Raw genomic sequence first — 22,071 nt, forward strand, 5'->3', positions numbered from 1 at the left:
CTCCCCAGGGGCAGGACCCTGCACTGGGTCTGGTTGAATTCCCTGAGGTTCCCCTGGGCCCAGCTCTCCAGCCTGCCCAGCTCTCGCTGGATGGCAGCACAGCTTCTGGTGCATCAGCCGCTCCTCCCGGCTTGGGATCATCAGCGAACTTGCTGAGGGGACGCTCTGTCCCTTCCCCCAGGTCACTGATGAATATGTTGACCAGGACTGGCCCCACCACAGACCCCTGGGGAACGCCACTAGTGACAGGCCTCCATCCAGACTCTGCCCCATTGATCACAATCCTCTGAGTTCTGTTGTTGAGCCAGTTCTTAGTCCACCTCACTGTCCTCTCATCCAACCCACATTTCCTTAGCTTCTCCTTGAGGATGTTATGGGAGACAGTGTCGAATGCTTTACTGAAGTCGAGGTAGACAACATCCACTGCTCTCCCTTCATTGACCCAGCCAGTCACACCATCACGGAAGACTATCAGGTTGGTCAAGCATGGGCCTCTTGGTCAATCCATGCTGACTGCTTCTGATAACCTTCTTTTCCTCTACATGCCTTAAGGTGACCTCGAGGATGAACTGCTCCATCACCTTTCTGGGGATAGAGGTGAGACTGACTGGCCTATAGTTTGCCAGGTCCTCCTCCTTACCCTTTTTGAAAACTGGAGGGACATTGGGTACTCTCCAGTCCTGAGGCACCTCTCCTGTTCTCCACGACCTTTCAAAGATGATCGAGAGTGGCTCAGCCAGAACATCCCACCAGCTCCCTCAGCACTCATGGGTGCATCCCATCAGGGCCCATGGATTTGCGAGGATCCAGTTTGCCTAAATGATCTCTAACCCAATCCTCCTCAACCAAGGGGAAGTCTTCCCTTCTCTAGATTTTCTCTCTCTCCTCTGGGGGCTGAGATGCCTGAGGGCCAGCCTTAGCAGGAAAGACCAAAGCAAAGAAAGCATTCAGTAACTCTGCCTCCCGTGCATCCTGTGCTGCCAGGGCCCCTTCCTTGTTCAGCAGCAGGCCCACAGCTTCCCCAGTCTTCCTTTTACTGCTGATGTATTTAAAGAAGCCCTTCTTGCTGCCCTTGACATCCTTTGCCAGGTTTAGTTCCAAGTGGGCTTTGGCCTTCCTTGTCACATCTCTGCTGTTTAAAATAAAATTTTAAACATTTCCATTAATGCTGTAAAATTATTTTCCAGCTCTAATATGTTGTGACCAGATACAAAGCCCCAAATTGCCACTCTGTTCAAGCAGGCAGAGTGTAAATCAATGGACTTGTTATTAGGGTGACTGATCTGGGGAAATCCATTTCTGTGCAGGTAAGCTAGTATGATTTTAGTTGTCTGGAAGAGTATTCTAGTAGAGTTCCTTGTGTCCTGTAGCTGATCCTTATTTTTGTGTGCTACTAAGACAGACTTAGAACCACCAGATACTTTGAGGAGATGGAGGTATCATTCCTGTAGGGGAGGACTGGGGTGTTATCCAATTCTCCATCGTACAGGTTTTCTATAATAGAAATGGAATTAAAGTGTACTAAACAAAATACAAGATGCAGGGATTGATAAACAATTCCACAGTTTTGTTGAAGGTTGGAGGCGACCAGTTTAAAACTGCGAATACTGTGTATTAAGAGATCCCATGACCGGTTTTCAGCTGCTATCTCGATTCCTCTGCAGGGGAAGGAAATGTGATCCTGTGCTGCCTGCGGGTAGAGAGAGATATTAGTGTCTTCAATGGTCCTGGAAAAGCTCATAATGAATAAGAAGTGAGTGTCCAGAATTGTACTTCAAAGGAAGATAAATTCTAATTGCAATTGAGACAGAGGCTTCTTAGGGCTATCAAGGGGAGCGGAGCCTGTGTTTTGCAAGAAGAGAATAGATGTGACTGCTCTTTAACTACACAGATCTATTATGATTACTTATGGCACAAGCGGTTCTTTTCATTTCTGTTGCTGGAAACGTGCATGATGTGCATGGCTGTGAAGAGCTGACAGGCTGGGAAGCTTGCTGGAGAGTTCTGTGGATTTCTGAGTATAGATCTTTGCTGCATTCTTGGTGAAACAAAGCCACTATAGATTATAATTCTGCTGAGAATAAACTTAAAATTATGTTTAGTGGACAAAAAATAATTTGCAAAAGACTAATTGTTTTAAAATATTTGGATAGCTAGAAGTTGTGCTTTTCTAGGAAATGCAGCCAAACTTTTTAATGTCAAGTGGTAAACCTGTGGAGAAGGGGAATTGCTGTCAGATGCCTGAGCTGAGTTAGTGGTTAGCATGATGCAGCATTATGATTTTTGTCGGGTGAGAAGTAGGGCTATTGCTTAGACAAGTGGTCTTATGTATTTATCAAACTGCACATCTTCAAAGACAGTCATCCTAGTTCAATGTCTTGTTCGATTAAAAAAACAAAAGACTTCCTATAACTGCAGCTTGGTAGCTTTCTTGCTGACACTTGATGTAGTTAGCACTGATAAAGCTCTGATAAAGTGCTGACATGTGTCCTCTAACTCGTACTGTGAGGATGTTTGGGGGGATGATAACTTCCGTTGTAAGACACGTGGGAAGCTACAGAACAAGGTCTTGTGGCTTGTATGATATCCGACCTTTCAACCCCAATCCTCACAAGTGATGCTTTGCTTTGAACGAAGCCAGAAATGTTTCTCAGAGTCACTCTGGGCTAATTATATGTCCAGCTTTCATCTGTCACACTCACAGACATGGTCAAAATGCATTGTTGCAAATATTGGAAAGGATGTTTATCAGCTCACTCTCTCTGTTGTTTAGTTATCTTTACAATAGCTTGTAATTTAATTACATGTGGTACACTGCATGTTTTGTATTGGCTGTTAAGCAGGTCTAGGGTTTACAGATATTAAAATGGACCAACTCTAGTAATGCCTGGTCAAATACCTGTTTCAGCACAGGAAATGGGTAACTTGGCTATTTGGAACTCGGTTGCCCAAAACACAACAAAGGGATTTACTCTGCCCTAAAGCCTTTTTGAATGTTTTGCCTGCATCTTTATCTGTAAAAGAAAGTGCCTGTTTCAAGCGCTGAGCATTTTGGGCATTTCAGCAAATCATTCCTCTAGCAGCACAGCTGTTGACATCTCATTTCTGAATTTCTTCTGGACTTGTCCTCCATATGCAGGTACTAATCTCTGTCAGAGTCACTGCATGTTTTGTGCGCTCTACTTCGTTCACATCCTTGAAAGAGGAGATTGGGCGTGTGCCATGTTCTGATCTTCTCCTGTACTGGGCTTTGCTTTCCTACAGCAGTTGCTCTGTGACTTAATTTTTCAAGATACATGGACTCTGTCCTTCTCTAAGAAAGCACCCTGACCAGGCAGGGCCAGAGGAAGAAACACACAAGGACTGACAGAGATCAGCTTAAATCCTGGACCCCCAAAGTGGCATGGGCTTCTGCTATTGCCCATTCTCCCCATCTCTGAAGAGAAGCGTCTTGCTTAGGTTTGGTGCTGTAGGAGCCCGGGTAGGCTGCAAGAGAGTGTTGGCAAGGAGGGTGGACATCTTAAAACATCCCAGTGCTAGAACAGTACCAATTTTGACATGGTGGCTAATAAGCTTCTATACAGGGCCTGCTTCTGTAGAGGCAAAGTTCTGGGTAATTTTCATTTTCTTCACTAATCTTCTCCCTTATGTGCTATTAGTTTTAAGGAGCTCAGTGGTGGGCTCAGTAGCAGCAGCTCTGGTTTGTCTCAGAAAGGACTGCTCTTAAGTTCCAAAAGATTGTTGCAGTCTTTTCTTATTAGTAAAACTTGCCACGTTAAAGAGGGGGATGGAATAATGTCAAAATAAAATCTTTCTTAAAGCACCATGAGGGTTTTTTTTTTATTATTAAGGAGAACAGTTTTTAAAAGTCTGTTACCATGGAAGCAGAGCAGGCTGGCATCTCTGTAGTCAAAACCCCGAGTCTTGTTTGACTATGATTAAAGTAACGGTGGTATTTTAGTTTGCTAGTCTTCAGAAGAAGGGTCTGTTTGATTGCATGGCAAACAGTATTGGGGACCTGATCTCTTTTGAAGCTGGAGTGGTCCAGTTAACACATTGCGGTTCCTCCGTTTCCCTGCACCCGATCAGATTTTAAGATCTGAAGTGTAGAATCACGACAGAGATACTAACTGTAGTATTTAATAAAGTTGTTGGAAGGGCGTTGCAGGTGTTGCTTTGATGAGAGAGAAAAAAGGAGCTTTCAGACGAGTTCTCTAGTGCTCATCCAAGTACAGGATTACAGCATCACTTCATGCGCCCAACATACACAAAACACAGGGCTGTGAAAGTTATGTTTATGACTTGGCCCAATCTTCTCTAATCAATTAAAAATGAAACAGAAACTACCAGCTCATGGAGTATGGGCGATGGCGGAGGGAGAAGACAGACTTCTGTCATATGGATGTTAACATGTGCAGGAGCAGGGGACCAGGTTTGATCACTTGACAAATCCTGTGAGCTCCGGTTTCTGGGTGTACCGTAGAGCCTGGTGATAAAAATCATCCTGAGGTTTGAGAAACACCTACACTTGCTATGGCTGTGCAGAGCTAGTGTGCCCTTTTGGGGTGTCACACCCCAGCTGAGATTAACCCTATTTCCATGGCTTCTCTGATACGCTGCTCTGGCACAGGCTGGCTCTTACCTCTTCAGAGGAGGACAGCCATGTAATCCTGCCTCCATAAACTGCCTCATAAAATACTGATTCATCAGGTGTCCAAGTGCAGCCTTTCTCACCGTCCTGGTCTTGAAGATGGTCAACAGAAGCAGGGGACAGGTATGCACTTCATAAACAAGTGTAGTGCTGAGATCAGAAGTAATGGCATTCACAGGAAGGAGAGTTTCTGTAGACAAAACAACCACCTGTCTGTTGGCGTTTCCTGCTTCAGCTTCCTTGTTGCCCTTGAACATGTCTCAGAAGGTTGTTTTGCTGATGTAAATCATGGACTCCCCTTTGCAGTCAATTTTCCTCTTCCTTGACTGGTTAAAGAGCACGAAATGCTCTGAAGAATACTTTGCTATTTTACCAGTGCTTTAGGCAGTGGAATAGCTTAACTTGACAGCCTTTGTTTTTCAAAAGATTGTACTAGTGCCTGGTTCTTTGTTCCCTTCTTAAGGAAGCGGTGATGTTGTGGGCCTCGCAGAAAGTTTGAAGAAAAATACCTCCTTAGACTCTAGCTGGCCCTTCATCCCAGCATACTCCTGTTTGATTAGGATTTGCCTTTTAGTAATAGTATGCTGTCAACCTTGTAGAACCCCGTGCTTCAGGATTTCTGCAGGTAGCTGAAGGGAAAACAGATGAATCCACATCCTGAAATCCAAGCTGAAGAGGAGAAATAACATATTATATTGGAAGGAAGTAATAAACCAGTGCATCTGTGCAGATACCTCCCTGCACGGGTACCAAAGAAGCGCAGACAATAAATCAGCTCCAGACGAACCTGAACTAGGAGTGTCTCAAGACCTTGCCAGTGTGTGCGTGTGTGTATATATGTAACTTGCCTGAGAAATCTGTAAACTCTTATAGTCAGGACACCTGTATTACTGTATGCCTATGAATTTTTTTAAAAAATGTGGAAAACAATGATTGCTTTTGCTTTCCCAGATTTGTTTGTGCAGACTCTTGTTTCTACCCTTTAGAGTAAAGCTGCCATATGTGACTTTTAATATGTTGCCTAGATTAATTTTCAAGGGACTTAAAAGCTGTAGTTCTCACTGAGAAGTAGCTTTCTTAAGAACCTGTCTGATATTGGCTTTGATCCTGTTTGCTACAGTGATCCTATTGTAGAGGTAATCGTAGCAGAAAAAAATAGGTACCCTCCTCATTTAAGATCTTATAGGTTAGTCTTCGTTAATCAGTAACTGGGATGAAGCTCTTGCAGTTTATGGTAAAAGTAAGGTTTGAAACCCACAAGCTGAAGTGTTAGAAAAACAAAGATATAACACTTTCTATTCTAAGGAAAATATTTTACCTGTGCTTAGTTATTTCCTTGGAGTTACTGGAAAGTCCAGCCCATCTGAAAACAATACTGTTGACTGTTTTGGCACCAGGCTTGTTTCAGATGTGTCTGATTGATTTTTGCTTCATATGATAAAGTGTGTTGGGCATGGGAAATGAATGTCACGCTTACTGTTAAACAGCTCGTGGAAGCTTTAGTACTTCAGCTTGTTTTGATCTCTGTTTACACAAATTTTTTTTTGTTTGTTTTTTGTTGTTTATCTCCACTGCTATAAATCAGCAGCTTTCTTCCTGCACCAATCAACCTGCTGTGGAACCTCGCGTGCAGTGCCCTCCTTTCCAGTAAAAAGTCTAGACAGCAAATTCCCTGGTAGCGTATGCCATTTCGGATCGTTATGCCTTTTTGCTTTTTTGTGAAGGCTTTTTAGAAACTGCATTACCTCACCCGTCGGCCTGGAGATTGAGCAGCCAGCGCCGCTGATAGGGCTGCGGCACCCTGCGCCGAGCCAATGGCGAACTTCAGCTTCAAACTCTTAATGAGCAAAAGAGCAGCGTCTCATTTAGGGCTCGATAGTTAATGTGGGGTTTTTTTTTTTAAGTGTTACTTCTGAAAGACAAGCCACTTAACAATTATGTGCCATATTGCTGACCAATGAAGCTGAACAAATAGCTATTTACATTGACAGATCAGAGGAATGTGTAAGTGCATCCTGGTAACCTACATTTTCTGTGCCAAGAGATTTGCAGCTGACTGCCTGGGTGACTCACTCCTTGGATTAGGAGATGAGGTAATGCTTTTGAGATACAGGGTGATGTCATTCCTTTACCTGAGCTGCATGCCGATGCTAGCTGCTGGTACTTTCAAGGAAAGTCCCTTTGCTGCTTCTGATGTACTAGAGAATGAGCTGCATAACTCGGATACGAGTTGTTACTATTAAAGTCCTTCTAAAGCCTCTGGCTAAACTGCTCATTTAGAAGATGTCAACACAAGTGCCCACAAATGCCTTTTGTTATGTGCCTGTGTGTGCACACCTGCAAGTATGCACATTTGCATACCCGCTCCATTCTTTAAATAAGGCTATTTTAGTAAAAGTGGACCTTTGTGGTAATCAGGTGCCAGTCCCTTGTCAGCACCCTGCATATAACCCAATTTATAGATAGATTAATCTTAAAAGAAGGTGATTATTTTTTTTTCTCTGTTCTGAAATACTACCTTTGTGATGCTTAGTAGCTCAAACATCTAGCTTGCATTTACTTATGGTCAGTTTAACCCCATCTGCTCGTACTCTGGCATTGTCCTTCAGTGCAATAGCTCTTTCTGCTGCCAGCGCTCCCTTTTGTGATGTGTTCACCGACAGCAGTTGTGTCTTTTCTCAGCCTTTCTTTCCCAATGTCACACAGGACGTGCTGCTCCCGTAGGCACCCTCAAGGTGGGAGCACGGGCAGGTGATCAGCAGAGCTGACCGAAACACTCTCATCTGTCCTCTGCAGATTATGGGGACGAAGGTTTTAACAGATGAGCAGGCAGTACCCCACTGTCAGGGAATTTTTGAAGGCATACAAGCCATGACCTGATTTGACCCATATCTTGGGAGTACACGAGCACGTGTCGCTGAGTGAGCTTCATGCGTGTTGGGAATTAGGGTGTGTGGTTCCCAGAAATGGTCAACATTTTGCCTGTTGTTTGCTAGTGGAAGATTTCCTACTCAGGCCCTGGAGCAAGAGCTTCAGGACAAGCGAGATGCTTAAGGTGACATGTGTCACGCTGTCCCCAGAGCTCACGGAGTTACCCACCGAGAGTCTCCCTTGCTCGGCGGCGATTTCCGGGCAGTTTGCACCTCTGCCTCCTCTCTTTGCACAGTGATGGGATGGTCTGCAGCCTTCGGAGCACGCCGTTACAAAGCCATTGCGGTTGTGGCTTCCAGCAAGTGTATCTGAAAGTGTGAACTTGCGAGTGGCTGTCTAGCTGCCACTGGCATGTGTCTAGTTTGACCACGCTATATGAATTTAGCTGACTGATGGCCAGTAGAATTTCTTCAGGATCCAACTTAAAGTCAGTTGGTGGCTGGGTTTGATGAGCTTGGGCTCTGCGTGCTGAAACAGTGGTACAGGAGTTGGTTTGGCTTTTGTATATTTGGAAAGCTGCTTATGAAAAGAACTTTTGCTGTTTGTTTCTATTTATATATGGAATATCTCATATTGCTGGAGGTGAGCATGGACCTCCAAACTACTTGCAGGTATCTGGACCACATGCAGGAAGAAACCTTCCAGAGGATTTATTAATGCAAAGTGACAGCTGCACAGCGTAACAGTCATTATCAAAATTATTATGTATTTCTGAAAGAATATATTACAGAAACGTTTTATGATGTTACTCTTCTGTGTTGAATGTTTTAACAAGATACTCCAACATGGCTACAGCTGCAACTTTGGCACTGGCATGTTTTGTTTCTAAAAAGGTATTTTCCAAAATCTGCATGCTTTTGTTTCTCAGGATCGCAAGGCTGCTCTTCAATGTGAATGCTTATGTAAACCTTATTTGTTTGTTTTATTTTTCCACTGATCAGGTGATTTCTACAAATGACTCCTCCCTGCACAAATTTTTGCTTTTTTGTTGGTTTATTTCTGTAAGCATATATAGAGAGCCATGTGTGTGTATTTTTCCTCCCCAATGGTAGACCATAATGTAACATTTCTTGTGCATAACAGATCTCATGCAATGTCTCTTCTAGGATGTTTGGCCTTTTTTGCCATAAGGTAAATATCTGGGAAGGAGAGAGCATACCTCATTTTGCTTTGTAAAGAGCTTTGCAGCTACTCTCAAGGGTTTATTTTTATCGTCTCTTCAATTACACATTGTGCTCCTGAGAGGAGTTTTTTATTTTAATTGTCAGTCATCATGAGGCTTTTCAAAGCCAGAAAGCATCGGTGTTGGATCCTTTAGGGATCTTAAATACAGTCACCAGCATTGTCAGGTAACTCACCTAAATTTTCTCTTTGAATAAGGCATGTCAAACAGTGCAAGAAGAGGTATTAGTTGTGACACGCACACATTTACCAGATCTGTCTTTCCCTGCTTGTTTAGGTGAATCCCAACTATGTTTAATGCTGTTTGCTCGTCTGTGACCCAGTTAGAGGAATAAAAAGTCTCAAGTTAGAGAGAATTTTAATCACGTACAAGATGTGGTTTCAGATCCTCACAGCGGCTCCAGAAATAATAACCAGAAACCTTCTGGATCTTTTGTATGGCGTCATAATACGTATCTGTGCCTTGGAGTCTGAGCAGGAATATTTTGTTTAAAGTGGCTAATATGCATGTACCAGAAGTAGTCTTTAAATCCTGATGTGTAAAGTATCTGAATTTAATGTAATTATGTTGTAGGATACTGCCCAAATGGCCAGAGGTTCTGAAAACGCATTAAAATCTTCTATATTAATCCATATCCTCAAAAGCTAAGATTATGTGGATTACAGTTTCTCACTGTTCTTGATGGGCACAGCCACTGTGGCTCCACAGTATTAGTTATGGTCTATCATGCTGATAATGAGTTTCTTAATAAGTCCCTTAGTACCCATTGACAATGACTCATACTTCCGAACTAGGATCTCCTTGAAAATCTCAGTGTAATGGATGAAACGCTGTATCCTGGTGAAGATATTTTTTTGACTTGTTGTCTGTTTAAGAAAAAGCCAGGCAAGTTTTAAACGAACGGTATACTTAAACATAAGACTTTCTGGGGAGGAGAAGTTAGATTTAACTGTCTGGAAAGGCAAAGGGTGGAATATGAGCTCTGATCTCAATGGTAATTGCTCTTTTTGCTTTATAGGAGGACAGATATTCTGCAGTAGTCATTAATTGTAAAAGAGTTAACATACAACCTCAGCTTTTCTTTTAAAACCAAGTTCAGTCTTCTGATCCAGTGAGAATGATTGATTCTGTGTTCAGCAGTAAACTAGGTCTGGAAAAAAATCACCAGTTAAGTAGAACTTTACCTACAATGTCACTGTCTGGAATCGATCACAAACAATCTGCAAAACTTGCACTTTAACCAGGGACTGTTTCTTCAAGAATGCTTCTCCTCGTATCATATCTTCTACAGTTTGGATGAATACTCATCTATCAATCAATTGAGCTTTAAACTGTTTTGCTACAGTGGAAGAAGTGTCACACCCTGAACTGTTTTTTAACTAAGAATAGTGAAATACAGGGTTGATTTGAATGCCTGAACGTTTTCTGTCTTTAGTATAACTTTGAAAAATAAGATTCAGGGATAAAAAAACATAAAACAGGACACTGGAATAGAACGCACTGTTCTTGCTTGTACACCATTTCTGTTTCTATTTATGATCTGTGTGTTTTGATAAAATTGTGGTTAAATGGTAGCTAACTTTCAATTATTTCAGGTGTTTGGAAATAAGATGATAATCCCTTCCTTGGATGGGGACCTTTTCCAGTGGGATCGGGATCGAGAGAGCATGGAAGCAGTTCCTTTCACAGTTGAATCTCTTCTTGAGTCATCCTACAAATTTGGCGAGGATGTTGTCTTAGTTGGGGGAAAGTCTTTGACAACCTATGGGCTGAGCTCATACTCAGGGAAGGTAAGAGCCTGAAAGGTGCCTTGTGTATGTGTGCTTCGAGCACTGACTTGCAAATAGGTTGCTCTTGAGAGTTAAACTTCAGTACAGCTCAAGTATACAGCTGCATGGCACAGAAGAGCAGAATCCGAGCTTCTGGGGCAATAGATTCAGCAGGCTGGAGTAAGGCTAAGGTGCAGTTAGATGGTGTGGCTGAGCCCCTCGCTGCAATCTCCTCCTGCCTGTGAGATCCTGCTGAATCCCCTCTGCTGGCTTTAACACTTGTCTCACCCTTTGCTAAGTTGGTTCAACTTGCTAACACCCACAGAAAACTGTTCATTTTTTATTGGATTAGTTTTGTGCTGGGTTAGCTGTAGCCAGCTCAGCCAGGGGTCGGGGAGTGCTAGAGCCAGCACAAGGGAAGGGACAGGGGTTTTGTGACCAGAGGTGAGTGAGGGGAAGAAAGAGGGATGACCCCTTTCTGCCGAGCTGGGAGAGGAGTTCAGCTTTGTCATATTGCTCTGCTTGAAGTACTTCGTTGTTCAGCTTACTGCATACCAAAGAAGGCTTTCAGTGACATAGTTCTTTCGCAACTAATTTCAGATTTTTTTGCAACTAATGAGGGATAGCTGGTTAAAAACAAGAAAAACACTCAACATATGCAAAAGTTTAAGACACGTAGTTGTCAGCAAGTTTTCTATCTGTTAGAAGAAGTTCTCCTTACATTTTGGTCATATGCAAAAGTTAAGTTGAAAACTGCTTGCTATCTGATGGGTTCAGAAGGTATTCTTTTAAAATCCATTGGTTAAAAGTTGTATATTTTGAAAAAACACAGAAGAAAAAAGGGCTAGAAAAAGCACAGGAATTAATTGCATTATTCAGAGACCAAGAATTGATGCCCCCCTTCTGCTCCTTAATGTCAGATATCATTAAAATGCTTGTAGATACTTTGTGTAGTAACAAACATTTACTAAATCAAAAATGTCAGTGCATTTTAAAACAAGTTAAAAGATAGATTCAGTTAAAAAGTTTTAAACTTCCAATGTTTGTTTTCCACAAAATCATTTTTTTCATTTTGACCGTAAATTTTCATGTCAAACACTTCTATGGCATGGTGTAGAGCGATCACTAGTGATAAAAAGTGTAGACCCAATGCAAGTTCATGAAATCATTTTGATTTCTTCATTGATAGCAGAGGGCACTGTGCACCAACAGACCGCTCCTCCCCCACTGCTCAGGAAGTGGAAACTTTGGTTTCTGCTTTGATTCCTGGCTTATGCTCACAGTAGCAAAGGTGCCTCATACAGGAAATAGTGCCTGACTCTTCGTCGCTAAGAGTTTGGGCAGTCTGTTGTCATTGGCAGTACGACGTCCATTCAGACTTGCTGAAAGTGTGTTCAGCTCGCTTTTTCAAAATACGGTTGCCCGTATAATCCAAATTCTGTTTGAGACTGGGACTGTTGCAAAGTCTCTGTGACTGAGAGTTAAGTACAGTCATCTTTCCCCTTTAATAGCTGACAAGGCAAAGGGGGAAGGCTCTGCACTATTTTATATAAATCAATAGTACTTCATTTGAAGCTAATGGAGTTATGCTGAGACAAATATGGCACGAAAGCAGGATTATGCTTTTGGGTCTTGTGGGAATGTTTTTTCCATGTCCGTAGAAATAGTGGAGAAAGAGAGAGCTAAAGTTTCTGTCTGTTAGAAGTAGAAATGTGTGCAAAATACAGTCAAAAGGTAGTCAAAATAGCCCAAACTGTAGAGTTACTAGAATCCTTTGAAAATTCTAGTTCTGAAAAGCCCTTATCACTTAAACCAGGCTTTTCAACATCCCACAAGTCGAGCATATAGAATCACAGAGCCCCAAATCGCCTGCGAGCCAAAAACGTGTTGTAAGGATGGTTAGCTTTGAATATTGCTGTTGATAACATTTGTTTGTCTTGAAGTTCTTCAGAACTTCGAAGCATGTGCAAGTCTCTTGCCTCATCCCTTAGGTGAAGTACATCTGCTCAGCTATGGGCTGTCGCCGGTGGGATGATGATGAAGCAGAGCAGGAAGAGACACTCCTGCTACACCGAACCCAGAAAACAGTCCGTGCCGTTGGTCCACGCAGCGGCAATGAAAAGTAAGTGTAAGAATTGTTCAGAAACAATCGAATAGAGGGAAGTTCTTAATACGTAATGTTTTAAGGATTTGACCTTTTTAACTCTCCTTAGACTAGGAATTGCACAACAGAGTTTAGACTGTTAACCAAAGGAAGCCGCCAGATTGTTGACTAGGATCTAACCCCTTTGCTCCTCAGTGCTTTTGAAAAATGACTTCAACTTCAGTTTTACAGATGATTAGGCAGAAAAGACATGCGCATGTATTTATTCCCTCTAAATCAAGTGCAAATTACTTTCCTTGTCCTTGCATACCTCAGAGAGTTTGTCACTGCTCTAGTGCACAAGGCAAATGTCACTAATGTTTGTTCCAATTGTTGAATTTTGTGCAAAGGAGACAGTTTAAAAGTCTTCTTATGACCTACTGATTCACTTTTAAGTTCTGTGCCATGGTAAACATGGTAATTGTCACTGTGGGTTTTTCTTATACTTGATGTCTTTAGCTTTCGTTTTAAGTTGATATTTTAAAATGTCTTCAGTCTTATTTTTTAAAAGTCCCATTCTTAAATCTACTTTGTTAATTTCATAGGAAGGTGGTCTGTTCTTTACAAGCTGTAGGAACTGGTTCGATCTGTGACTTTTGTAATGCTGTCACACTGAAGTCTGAATACACTGAGATTTCTATACAAATACAGATGTGTATTCTACTAAAGAAACCGCAAACCCCACTTCATAAAATACAGGTTTAAAGGGCTGGTTGCCATACATATACAATAACTGCCCAACAATTTAGTGCAGAACTAGTCATTCCCTGTTCCTCGTGCTCCCTCTTCTGTTTGCAGCAGGATTTGACAGGTTGTGCATCTGTAGCATATCAGAGATAACCTAATTAGAACTCCAATAGATTAGCAGATCAGATGTCTGAAAAGAGAAGTCTTGGGTTCTGTGGTTGTTGGAGACTGATATTGGCAGGGAGAGATATGTCATAAAAACATACTTTTCCCTTTGTACATCTCTTTCAAAAATGTAGCATGACATCTTGTGCACCAGAATCCTCCTGTCTTTGTCAGAAACAGAGGTGCTTTCCTGGTGACACAGTATGGCTGCTTTGCAATTTACAGGATAGACCTGCGGTTTTAATCTAGAGAAAGAAAAACTTTTAATAAATCTATGTAAGATATGCCAAACTTCTACCATAAGGGCATAAATTCTTTAAGGAGACAGTTTGGGCTCCTGGTGGTTGCCAGACTGGTCTTAAGAAACTTGGGTACTCAAACATACTGTTCAAGAAATTTTTTCCCCCTTCTTGCTGTTCAAGACACAAACTTGCCATCCTTCCTCATCGGTATCTTCTCTACAGCATTGGGCTTTATCATGGAAAAAGGAAAAAAAATATTTTTTCTCTTTCTGAAAATAATTTTCAGTTTCTGCCCTATTTTGTTGCTTTACAAAAATTAAAGAGCTTTTGGCTATGCAAGACCACTCTGTGTTCCTTATACAGTTGTATTTTTTCAGTGTTAACCTATGGGATATGAGCAATCCTGGTATTATGAAGTACCTGTAAGAGATCCTGCATTAGGTTGTTCGTGGGATTAAAACAAAACAAAACAAAAGGCATTGTCCCTCCCCAGCTTGAAAAACATTATGTTTCAAATTAAATCTGCTTTATTAATGAAATGTCTTGTGTAAAATGCTGCTTCCTAAATGCTTTATGCTTGTTGCTTTCATCAGCTACATAACGTTTTCCTACTAAACAGACCCAACTGTGCTACTTGGAGGTTTTAATTGCCCTCTCCATATACTAAACCTTTAATGCCATTGGCCCTACTTCACCAGCAGTTTTCTCAGCTCACCCATCAGGTTGGACAAGATTTTTCAGCTTGTTTGGTTTGTATTCTGGATTAGCACTCCCCCTCCTGGTACAGTTGTGTTTGTCTGACAGTCTGAGAGTTTACTGAGAAAATATGGGCCAAATATAGGTAATTCAGTTTAAGAATCGTCTGGATGGAGGCTTTGGGACTTCCTTGGAATATATAAGTTGTTTCTACAATATTTTTCTCTTTAAGGTGGAATTTCAGCGTTGGTCACTTTGAGCTGCGCTATGTCCCAGATATTGAAACTAGAGCGGGATATATTGAGAGCAATTTTAAATCAAATATGAACAAAGAAGAAACAAAAATTATTTCAGATGTGGATGAGCAGGAAGCTATAATGAAAGATACAGTGATAAAGGTCTCGGTAGCTGACTGGAAGGTGATGGCTTTTAACAAACGAGGAGGACATCTGGAGTGGGAATACCAGGTAGGGGAAAAGGCAGAATATCAAATGTTACAAAAGCAGGAGTTTCACAGCATCATAGATGATGTCTTTCATCTTGGGTTTCAGGTGCTATCTTTTGTAAAGAAGCACACATCTGCTTGTAATTTGGTTACCTGAAGTTGCGGCTTTGAGCTGCTACATCTGTTACAAAAAGTAAAACAAGGAACTTAAGCACATTGATTAGCATTATTTTTATATAATAGCTAGTTAATTCAACATTAATTTTCCAGTTACCTCTCTCTCCTTCAGTTTTGCACTCCAATTGCTTCTGCATGGCTAGTTAAGGATGGCAAAGTAATTCCAATCAGTCTGTTTGATGACACAAGTTACACTGCAAACAATGAAGTTTTGGAAGATGAAGAAGATCTTGTGGAAGCTGCCAGAGGGGCCACAGAATCCAGTGTCTACTTGGGTGAGACACAGACTGCTGCATTTTCTGTAGTAAATACTAGTCTTTTCTCTGTTGATGTTGTAGTAAAGCAGATCTTTCTGTACTGGTAGATTGCAGTTAAGAGGAGCTTTAAACATCCAGTCTGATATTCTGCATAATGAAGGCTGTTAAATTTAACCCACACTGCTTTATAAAGCCACAAAATTGAGGCTTCACTAACATTTATATCCCAGAAAGGCACCCTGACTTGATTTAAAGAGTTTCAAAAGGTAGAGATGCATTCTCATCTCTTCCTAGCCTGCTCTGGTCATCTTTGCTGTTGTCATTCAAAGTCAGAGTTCTGTGTACCTATCTTAGAAATCCTGACAATTACAGAACATACAATATTCCTTTGGCTATGGCAGAATTAATATCTATGACCATTGAGCCTAAGCTGTGATAGTTAAGATTGATTTTTTAAAATTTTAAAACTGTAAATCTTTTCCTTTTGATTCTGAAATGTTCACTGCTTTGTAGTTTCAGGACATTGGAGATGACTGAAAATCCGGAAACTTTTAAAGATAGTTTTATAGCTAACAAGGCAGTCTTACTGCTCGATAAGCAATATCTCCATCCAGCCTGCTAATTTGTCACATTCATTTTTTCCTCTACACTGACTACAGTAACTTACCATGAAGAAATTTCAGTTAAAATTTTATGTGACTAAGTTTTCATCCAGCTGTCAGAATTCATTTGATATGTGGTTTGTGACAATTAGAAATAGAGTGGCCCCAGGGCCTTCTTCCTCTCAGCTGTCTGTCTGTTTCTGGGAGGCGAATGTGCTTTGGTTTTCTAAGACTTTGTTTGCCTTAGCCTTTTTCTGTAAGTCTTTACACCTTGTAGCTTTCCCGTTAGTAGTTATACAGTTAAAGAATAACACTTGGAAGAAGCCATATTGTTCTAGCCTTCCTGGTAATGGCTGTTGAGGAGTAATATGTACTGGTATTAACAAGGGCAGGAAGTTTGAAAGAAGTCTCAGCTGTGCAAAGCCCAAGCTGCTTCATAGCTCTTAAAAGTTGCTGGCATTTTTCTGTAGCCTCAGCTCTCCAGCAGTGAAAGTGAGATGTCCTGATCACTTGCTTTTCTAAAATAAAAAGGAGTGTATTACTTGAATTCATCCAGCCTAGTAACGAGAGTCAGTATCTCAGATTCTCAAAGTATAAAGAAGTATTTTAAAAAATATTGTTAACCACGTATCTTAACTGGGCAATTTTATTCTGGGGGTGAAGAGAACTAAATGTTAGACTAATATGCTCTATGGTTTATTACTCAGGTATGTACAGGGGCCAGCTGTATCTTCAGTCATCAGTCAGAATTTCTGAGAAATTCCCAACCAACCCAAAGGCTCTGGAATCCAGGAATGATAATGCAATTATTCCTCTTCCCAAAGTGAAATGGAAACCTCTAATCCGTAAGTAACAATTCAAAGTTTCATTTACTATCCTAGCTCTGAAAAGACAGGACATCTTTCTGGTTTCCAATATGTACCAAACTAGTCTAATGTTTCCAGCTGTAAACCGGTTCAGGAACTATCCTTGTGCTTTATTAATAACTTAATTGTTTCTAATTAAATGTTTAATGTCTGCTTTCTTTTACTATGGACTTTACAGGGTCTTTTTTTAATAATGAAATGTTGATTTTTCTAAATCGAATTTTTCTACAAAAAGAAGAAGTTTTTTGCAGTGATGTGAATGAGTGAATTGACTTGTCCAAAACTAGTATTTTGGCAGGCTCAACTAACAGTTACCTTAAAATACACTTCCTAATGTTCCTTGCATTAATTTTGGTTCTCATGGTCTGGTCCAACAGACGTTTTCTAAGATTATGCAACTGGAGTTGCCATGAAATTCATACAAGAATATAATTTTTATAACAGTTCAGCTCAGAAAATTGTGTTTTTTCTATGCTTAGATTCTCCTTCCAGGACTCCAGTGTTGGTGGGGTCTGACGAGTTTGATAAGTGTCTCAGCAATGACAAATATTCTCATGAAGAGTACAGTAATGGAGCACTTTCAGTTCTGCAGTATCCATATGGTAGGTGGAAGTCCCAAATTTTGAAGCTTCAAAGAGCCAGGTTTATGCATTTATTAATTATGAAATTCAATAACTGGCCGTGTGTTTGATCTTAAATATGTTTTGGGTTTTTTTAACATGTAATGAACCAGGAAATTATTGCCCAAGCTAGGATTTCCAAATTGTGGTGTACGTACAATTAGTGCCACACAAAGCACTTTGGAGCGCCACAAATTGCTCCTGTAGAGATACTGTGTGTGCTGGTATTGTCACTGATAGTGGGTCTGAGTGGGAAAAGCTTGTGAATTATTATTTTTTTCAGAATTTGCTAACGGTGCTAGAGACTCAGCCTGGCAGTGTAAAGTTTTCGATGTGGGAGGTATTCTGGTTTAAAGCCATCAGAGGTCAGGCCTTCTGACGTGGTAAACTTTGACTGGAGATGTAGTTGCTGTGGAATCCACCGCCTTGGTTGACTGAATTTGCTTATGTACTGTTTAAAGTCATGGGACGTGAACAAAAATACCCTGTGTTTGTTGAGGAAACCTATTAATGAGAAGACAAAATTGTGTTGTAGTTACCTACAAGTCAATCTATGCCCTCTTTGTGTCTTTTTTACACAGATAATGGTTATTACTTACCCTACTACAAGAGAGAGAGAAATAAACGTAGCACCCAGATCACTGTTAGATTTTTTGATGATACTAATTACAAGAACATTCGCAAAAAAGATCCTGTTCTTCTGCTTCACTGGTGGAAAGAAATTGTTGGCACCATTATATTTTGCATTGCGGCCACAACTTTCATCGTACGCAAACTTTTCCATCCCCACCCTTACAGCAGAGTGAGTATATTTTTTCTGAAGGTATTATTTGAGCTTTTTCTTTCAGTTCTGATTCTGCAGTGAGTACTGTTAATAAGTTAATAACTAATGAGGTAACAAAATCAAGAGAGCCTAAATTTACTGTTTAATCTATCTGTGAAGGCTGTCAGCTGCCATGTGCAATTTGCTTAACTGCTTCAGCAAGCAGATTAGACTGCTTCTACCTTATCTGACATCTTTGGAGATATTTACACTGAAATTATTTAATGCCGTACCTAGGGGTTCAAACTGGTCTCACGTTCTTAAGGAGTCTAATTTTTTTGTTTGGTTGGTTTTTGTTCTTGTTTTGGTAACCCTTGTTAGCTGCGGAAGGAATCTGAAACACAGTGTCAGACTGATAGTAAATATGAGCCCAATTGTGGAGATGTTAAAGACACCAGCTGGAGTGATGTCAAGAACTCTGGATACGTGTCAAGGTGAGCTCAGTCCAACACCACAGGTACAGGGTTTTTAGTCAGTGTGAGAACCAATGCTGTCTGGAGGAAAGAGTTGGTGTTCACTTGTTCTTACCTGTCCTAGTCCTGTGACTTTGCAGGATAATTGGCAACTGACACAAAGAACCCTGTCACCCCATTCCCGATGGGAGATTGCAGTTATGATTAGTCTAAGCAGTCCCAGAGAGTCCACAGGATACTTGTGATCAGGAACGTTGCTCCCATATTTCCTGCTGATACGTGAAATGGAAGATAAGAACTTCAAGAATCAAATCGGTGTTTATTCCGCCTGTTTCTATATTCACGGATTAAAGCAGAGAATGGCAATTGCAGTTGGAAACAGATAATGTTTTATACACTGCAGAATAAGCAGACTATATTTGGAACAAACTTTTGTTGCTGTTTCAAAGGAATTCTTTAAGACAGAGCATATAGAGGCATGTCCTGATACGCTGGAGAAAATGTGACCATTGCCTGTACCTTTGTAACTAAAATTAAGAACTGGAGTATTTAAAATGAGGAAGAATAAGAAAGGTAGTGCGATTTAATAACAGCAATGTTTCAGAAGGGATGCTTAGAAGGACTAGTTGCAGAAATATTTATTTGGGGTGAGGTTAAAGGCAAATCATAATTCAGAAAATACTTAGCTGTCACCACCTAGTTTGGGTATAGAAACTTAGGCTACGTACTCGTGGTCCATGATCCAGTAAGCATGCAACCCAATATTCTGAAAAGCTTCTTCAGTTTGTCATGTGCATGCATAATGGATCTTGCCTGGTTGTGATAGACACTGAATAAATGCATAATCGGCAACTGTCCATTTCATGAATAGGTAACCATCTGATTGCCTCAGTGGGTGAGCAGGGAAAAAAGATAAGAAATGCTTCAAGTCAGTCAACATGTCTTGCCTGTACAGAAATATGTCACTCTGAGTCATAAATGACTTTATTTTTCTCCTCTGTCATCCCTCCATTCTTCTGTCCTTTCCTCAAACCCTTCTCCTCCTAGATATCTGACAGATTTTGAACCAATTCAGTGTCTGGGTCGTGGAGGTTTTGGAGTTGTTTTTGAAGCCAGAAATAAAGTGGATGACTGCAACTATGCTATCAAAAGGATCCGTTTACCTAACAGGTAATGAATGAGTTTGTTGAGATATAGAAGAGGTAATGAATGAATGGTGGGATCCCATCCTACACTGAACCATCTGTTCCTGAACCGGTTTCCCAGATACTACATTAGGATGAACGACACACTTTTTAATGCGGGGGGCTGACATAGTTTGGCATCGAGAATTTGGCATGTGCAGTCACAGCAGAAGGGTGACCTGCTTGGCTAAAATACTTGCATAGCAGGACCCTTGTGAGGATGCTGCAGCTACATGGGAACTCCTTTGATGTCCTTGATGAATAGAGCCTTTGATAACAGGGCCAGTTATTTGTAGCACTGTTAATTTGCTTCTCTCCTTCCTCTCCTTACCTTTCCTACTCCACCTTCTCTTTCTCTTCTCTCTCCCTCACCAGCTTTTCTGACTCCATTTGTCCATTTGTTTCATTTTCTGGTCCCACAACCCCTACCTTTTCTTTCAGTCATAGGTGGTCAAGCCATGCTCCTGAATTACCCTACACAGAGCTTGCAGCACTTCCTTTTAGTGGGAGATGGGAGACACTGCTTCTGGAAATCTCAAGTTAGAACAGCAACAGGCAGGCCAGTAGAGGGAGGGGGTAAAGCTATGAAATCTAGAATTACTATTTATATTTAATGTGTTAAATATAAGTGACTATTTAAAGGTTTTGTTCAGAATTTTAAGGTAGCCTGAATTCTTCTTTTCCAAGCATATTCAAACCCATTAAATAAAACCATCTGACTTCACTTGATCCAGTTATGGTCTATTGAAGAGAGTTTAACTTCAGTAAGATAGCAGGCTACCTGCTTTCCTGTCCATAGAATGGAGATAGTCTTTATGCAGTCTCTTTATGTTATGCCAGTTAAAAAAGAAATACTAAGGCATTACAGTCTGTCTTCTTTTGTGTCAGTGTCTTCTACATCCCTGTAAAATATTGCTGTTCAGTGGTCTTTTTTCTATCCTTGTGAACAGTGAGAGAAAGATGAACCTTTTCTTCTCAGTTTTACTGCCCGTAATTACTTGAAAAAGGATGACTAAATACTTAACTGTTATGAGCACAATACTGTTCCTCCACACTTCTAACCTAAAGGAGTTACTCTGGGGGATTTAAGACATACCTGTTTTTTGGTGTGAAGAGCAATACTACTGGCCTGGTTTATACTGGGCTATCTTTGATTAAATTCCTTTGCAGAAACTTCTGTGCTATGTTGTTGTTTTATGTGACAGTGTCTCTGTTTTTCTTCTCACCCCAAATCCTAGGGAGCTGGCTCGTGAAAAGGTGATGCGGGAAGTCAAGGCATTAGCTAAACTTGAGCATCCAGGTATTGTTCGGTATTTCAACGCGTGGCTGGAAGCTCCACCTGAGAGATGGCAAGAAAAGATGGATGAACAGTGGTTAAAAGATGAAAGGTAATTTGTGGGATTGTTTAACAGTTGAATTTGAGGTTGTACATCAACAGAACTGGAGAACTGGTAGACGGTCCAGGAAGATGAAGTGATTATGTAGGAAAGAGATTGTTACTAACTTAGCCTGTCAACTTTTCAGTTGAAAAAGGTACAAATGTATCACCCTTGTCTCTTGATTTTTGGGTCCTCTGTTGTGTTAAGGTCCTCCTTTCAGCTTAGGAGACATTTTGTAGTTATTTAACTTCTGTAACTGAATCTTTGGGTGGTTGGAAGGTTGGAGCATTGCTACTGTGATTTGATTTTAAAGTTTGGCATCTCTGTCCTCTCTGTTCCTTTCCACCACTTTCCTTCTCTTTGTTGTTTTGGTTTAGATGGATGTGGTTCAGTACTCCAGTGGTTCGACAGATTTATTCCAGCATAAATCTGTGAGGGATAATCAGAGTGGTGATTTATAAAGCTTGGTAGAAGTAGGTTAAAAATGGAAAATTTAGATAAAGGAGTTAGGGCGTGTTAAAGGAAAAAGTGGGTGTATGTTAGCATTCAATGAATGAGGCCTAATACAAGACTATTTAGTGGACTCATAATAACATCTTAACATGCCTAGCAATTTTTAGAATGTAGCAACCTTTATATTTCAGGCACCAAATTAACATTTCACAGCTGTAATTCTTCCAAGGCACTTTAAATAGTCATTGCACTGCATGTTCTAAAGGACTGAAATCTTTCAAGCTGAAGATGAGTCTGATTGCATATTGGGAATCCAGGCAGTAGAGCTTGCTAAATTTTCCATTATCAACACTCTTGTCTCAATGAGAAAATATTGTCCTCGCTA

General features: G+C 40.8%; 1 protein-coding gene across 1 annotated transcript in view; it reads left to right on the forward strand.

Annotated features, from left to right (window-relative positions):
* The window catches only part of EIF2AK3 (eukaryotic translation initiation factor 2 alpha kinase 3), a 46,928-nt gene that overhangs the window by 13,213 nt on the left and 11,644 nt on the right, over positions 1–22,071 (forward strand). Inside the window, exons 3-12 of the mRNA XM_064448884.1 lie at positions 10,361–10,555; positions 12,526–12,656; positions 14,700–14,934; positions 15,202–15,364; positions 16,656–16,793; positions 17,294–17,416; positions 18,016–18,236; positions 18,579–18,691; positions 19,718–19,840; positions 21,093–21,242. Of these exons, the coding sequence (XP_064304954.1) occupies positions 10,361–10,555; positions 12,526–12,656; positions 14,700–14,934; positions 15,202–15,364; positions 16,656–16,793; positions 17,294–17,416; positions 18,016–18,236; positions 18,579–18,691; positions 19,718–19,840; positions 21,093–21,242 (1,592 nt within the window). The remainder of the gene's footprint in view (positions 1–10,360; positions 10,556–12,525; positions 12,657–14,699; positions 14,935–15,201; positions 15,365–16,655; positions 16,794–17,293; positions 17,417–18,015; positions 18,237–18,578; positions 18,692–19,717; positions 19,841–21,092; positions 21,243–22,071) is intronic.

Source organism: Phalacrocorax carbo, chromosome 4 (genome assembly GCF_963921805.1).
Source record: "Phalacrocorax carbo chromosome 4, bPhaCar2.1, whole genome shotgun sequence".
Classification (NCBI taxonomy): Eukaryota; Metazoa; Chordata; class Aves; order Suliformes; family Phalacrocoracidae; genus Phalacrocorax; species Phalacrocorax carbo.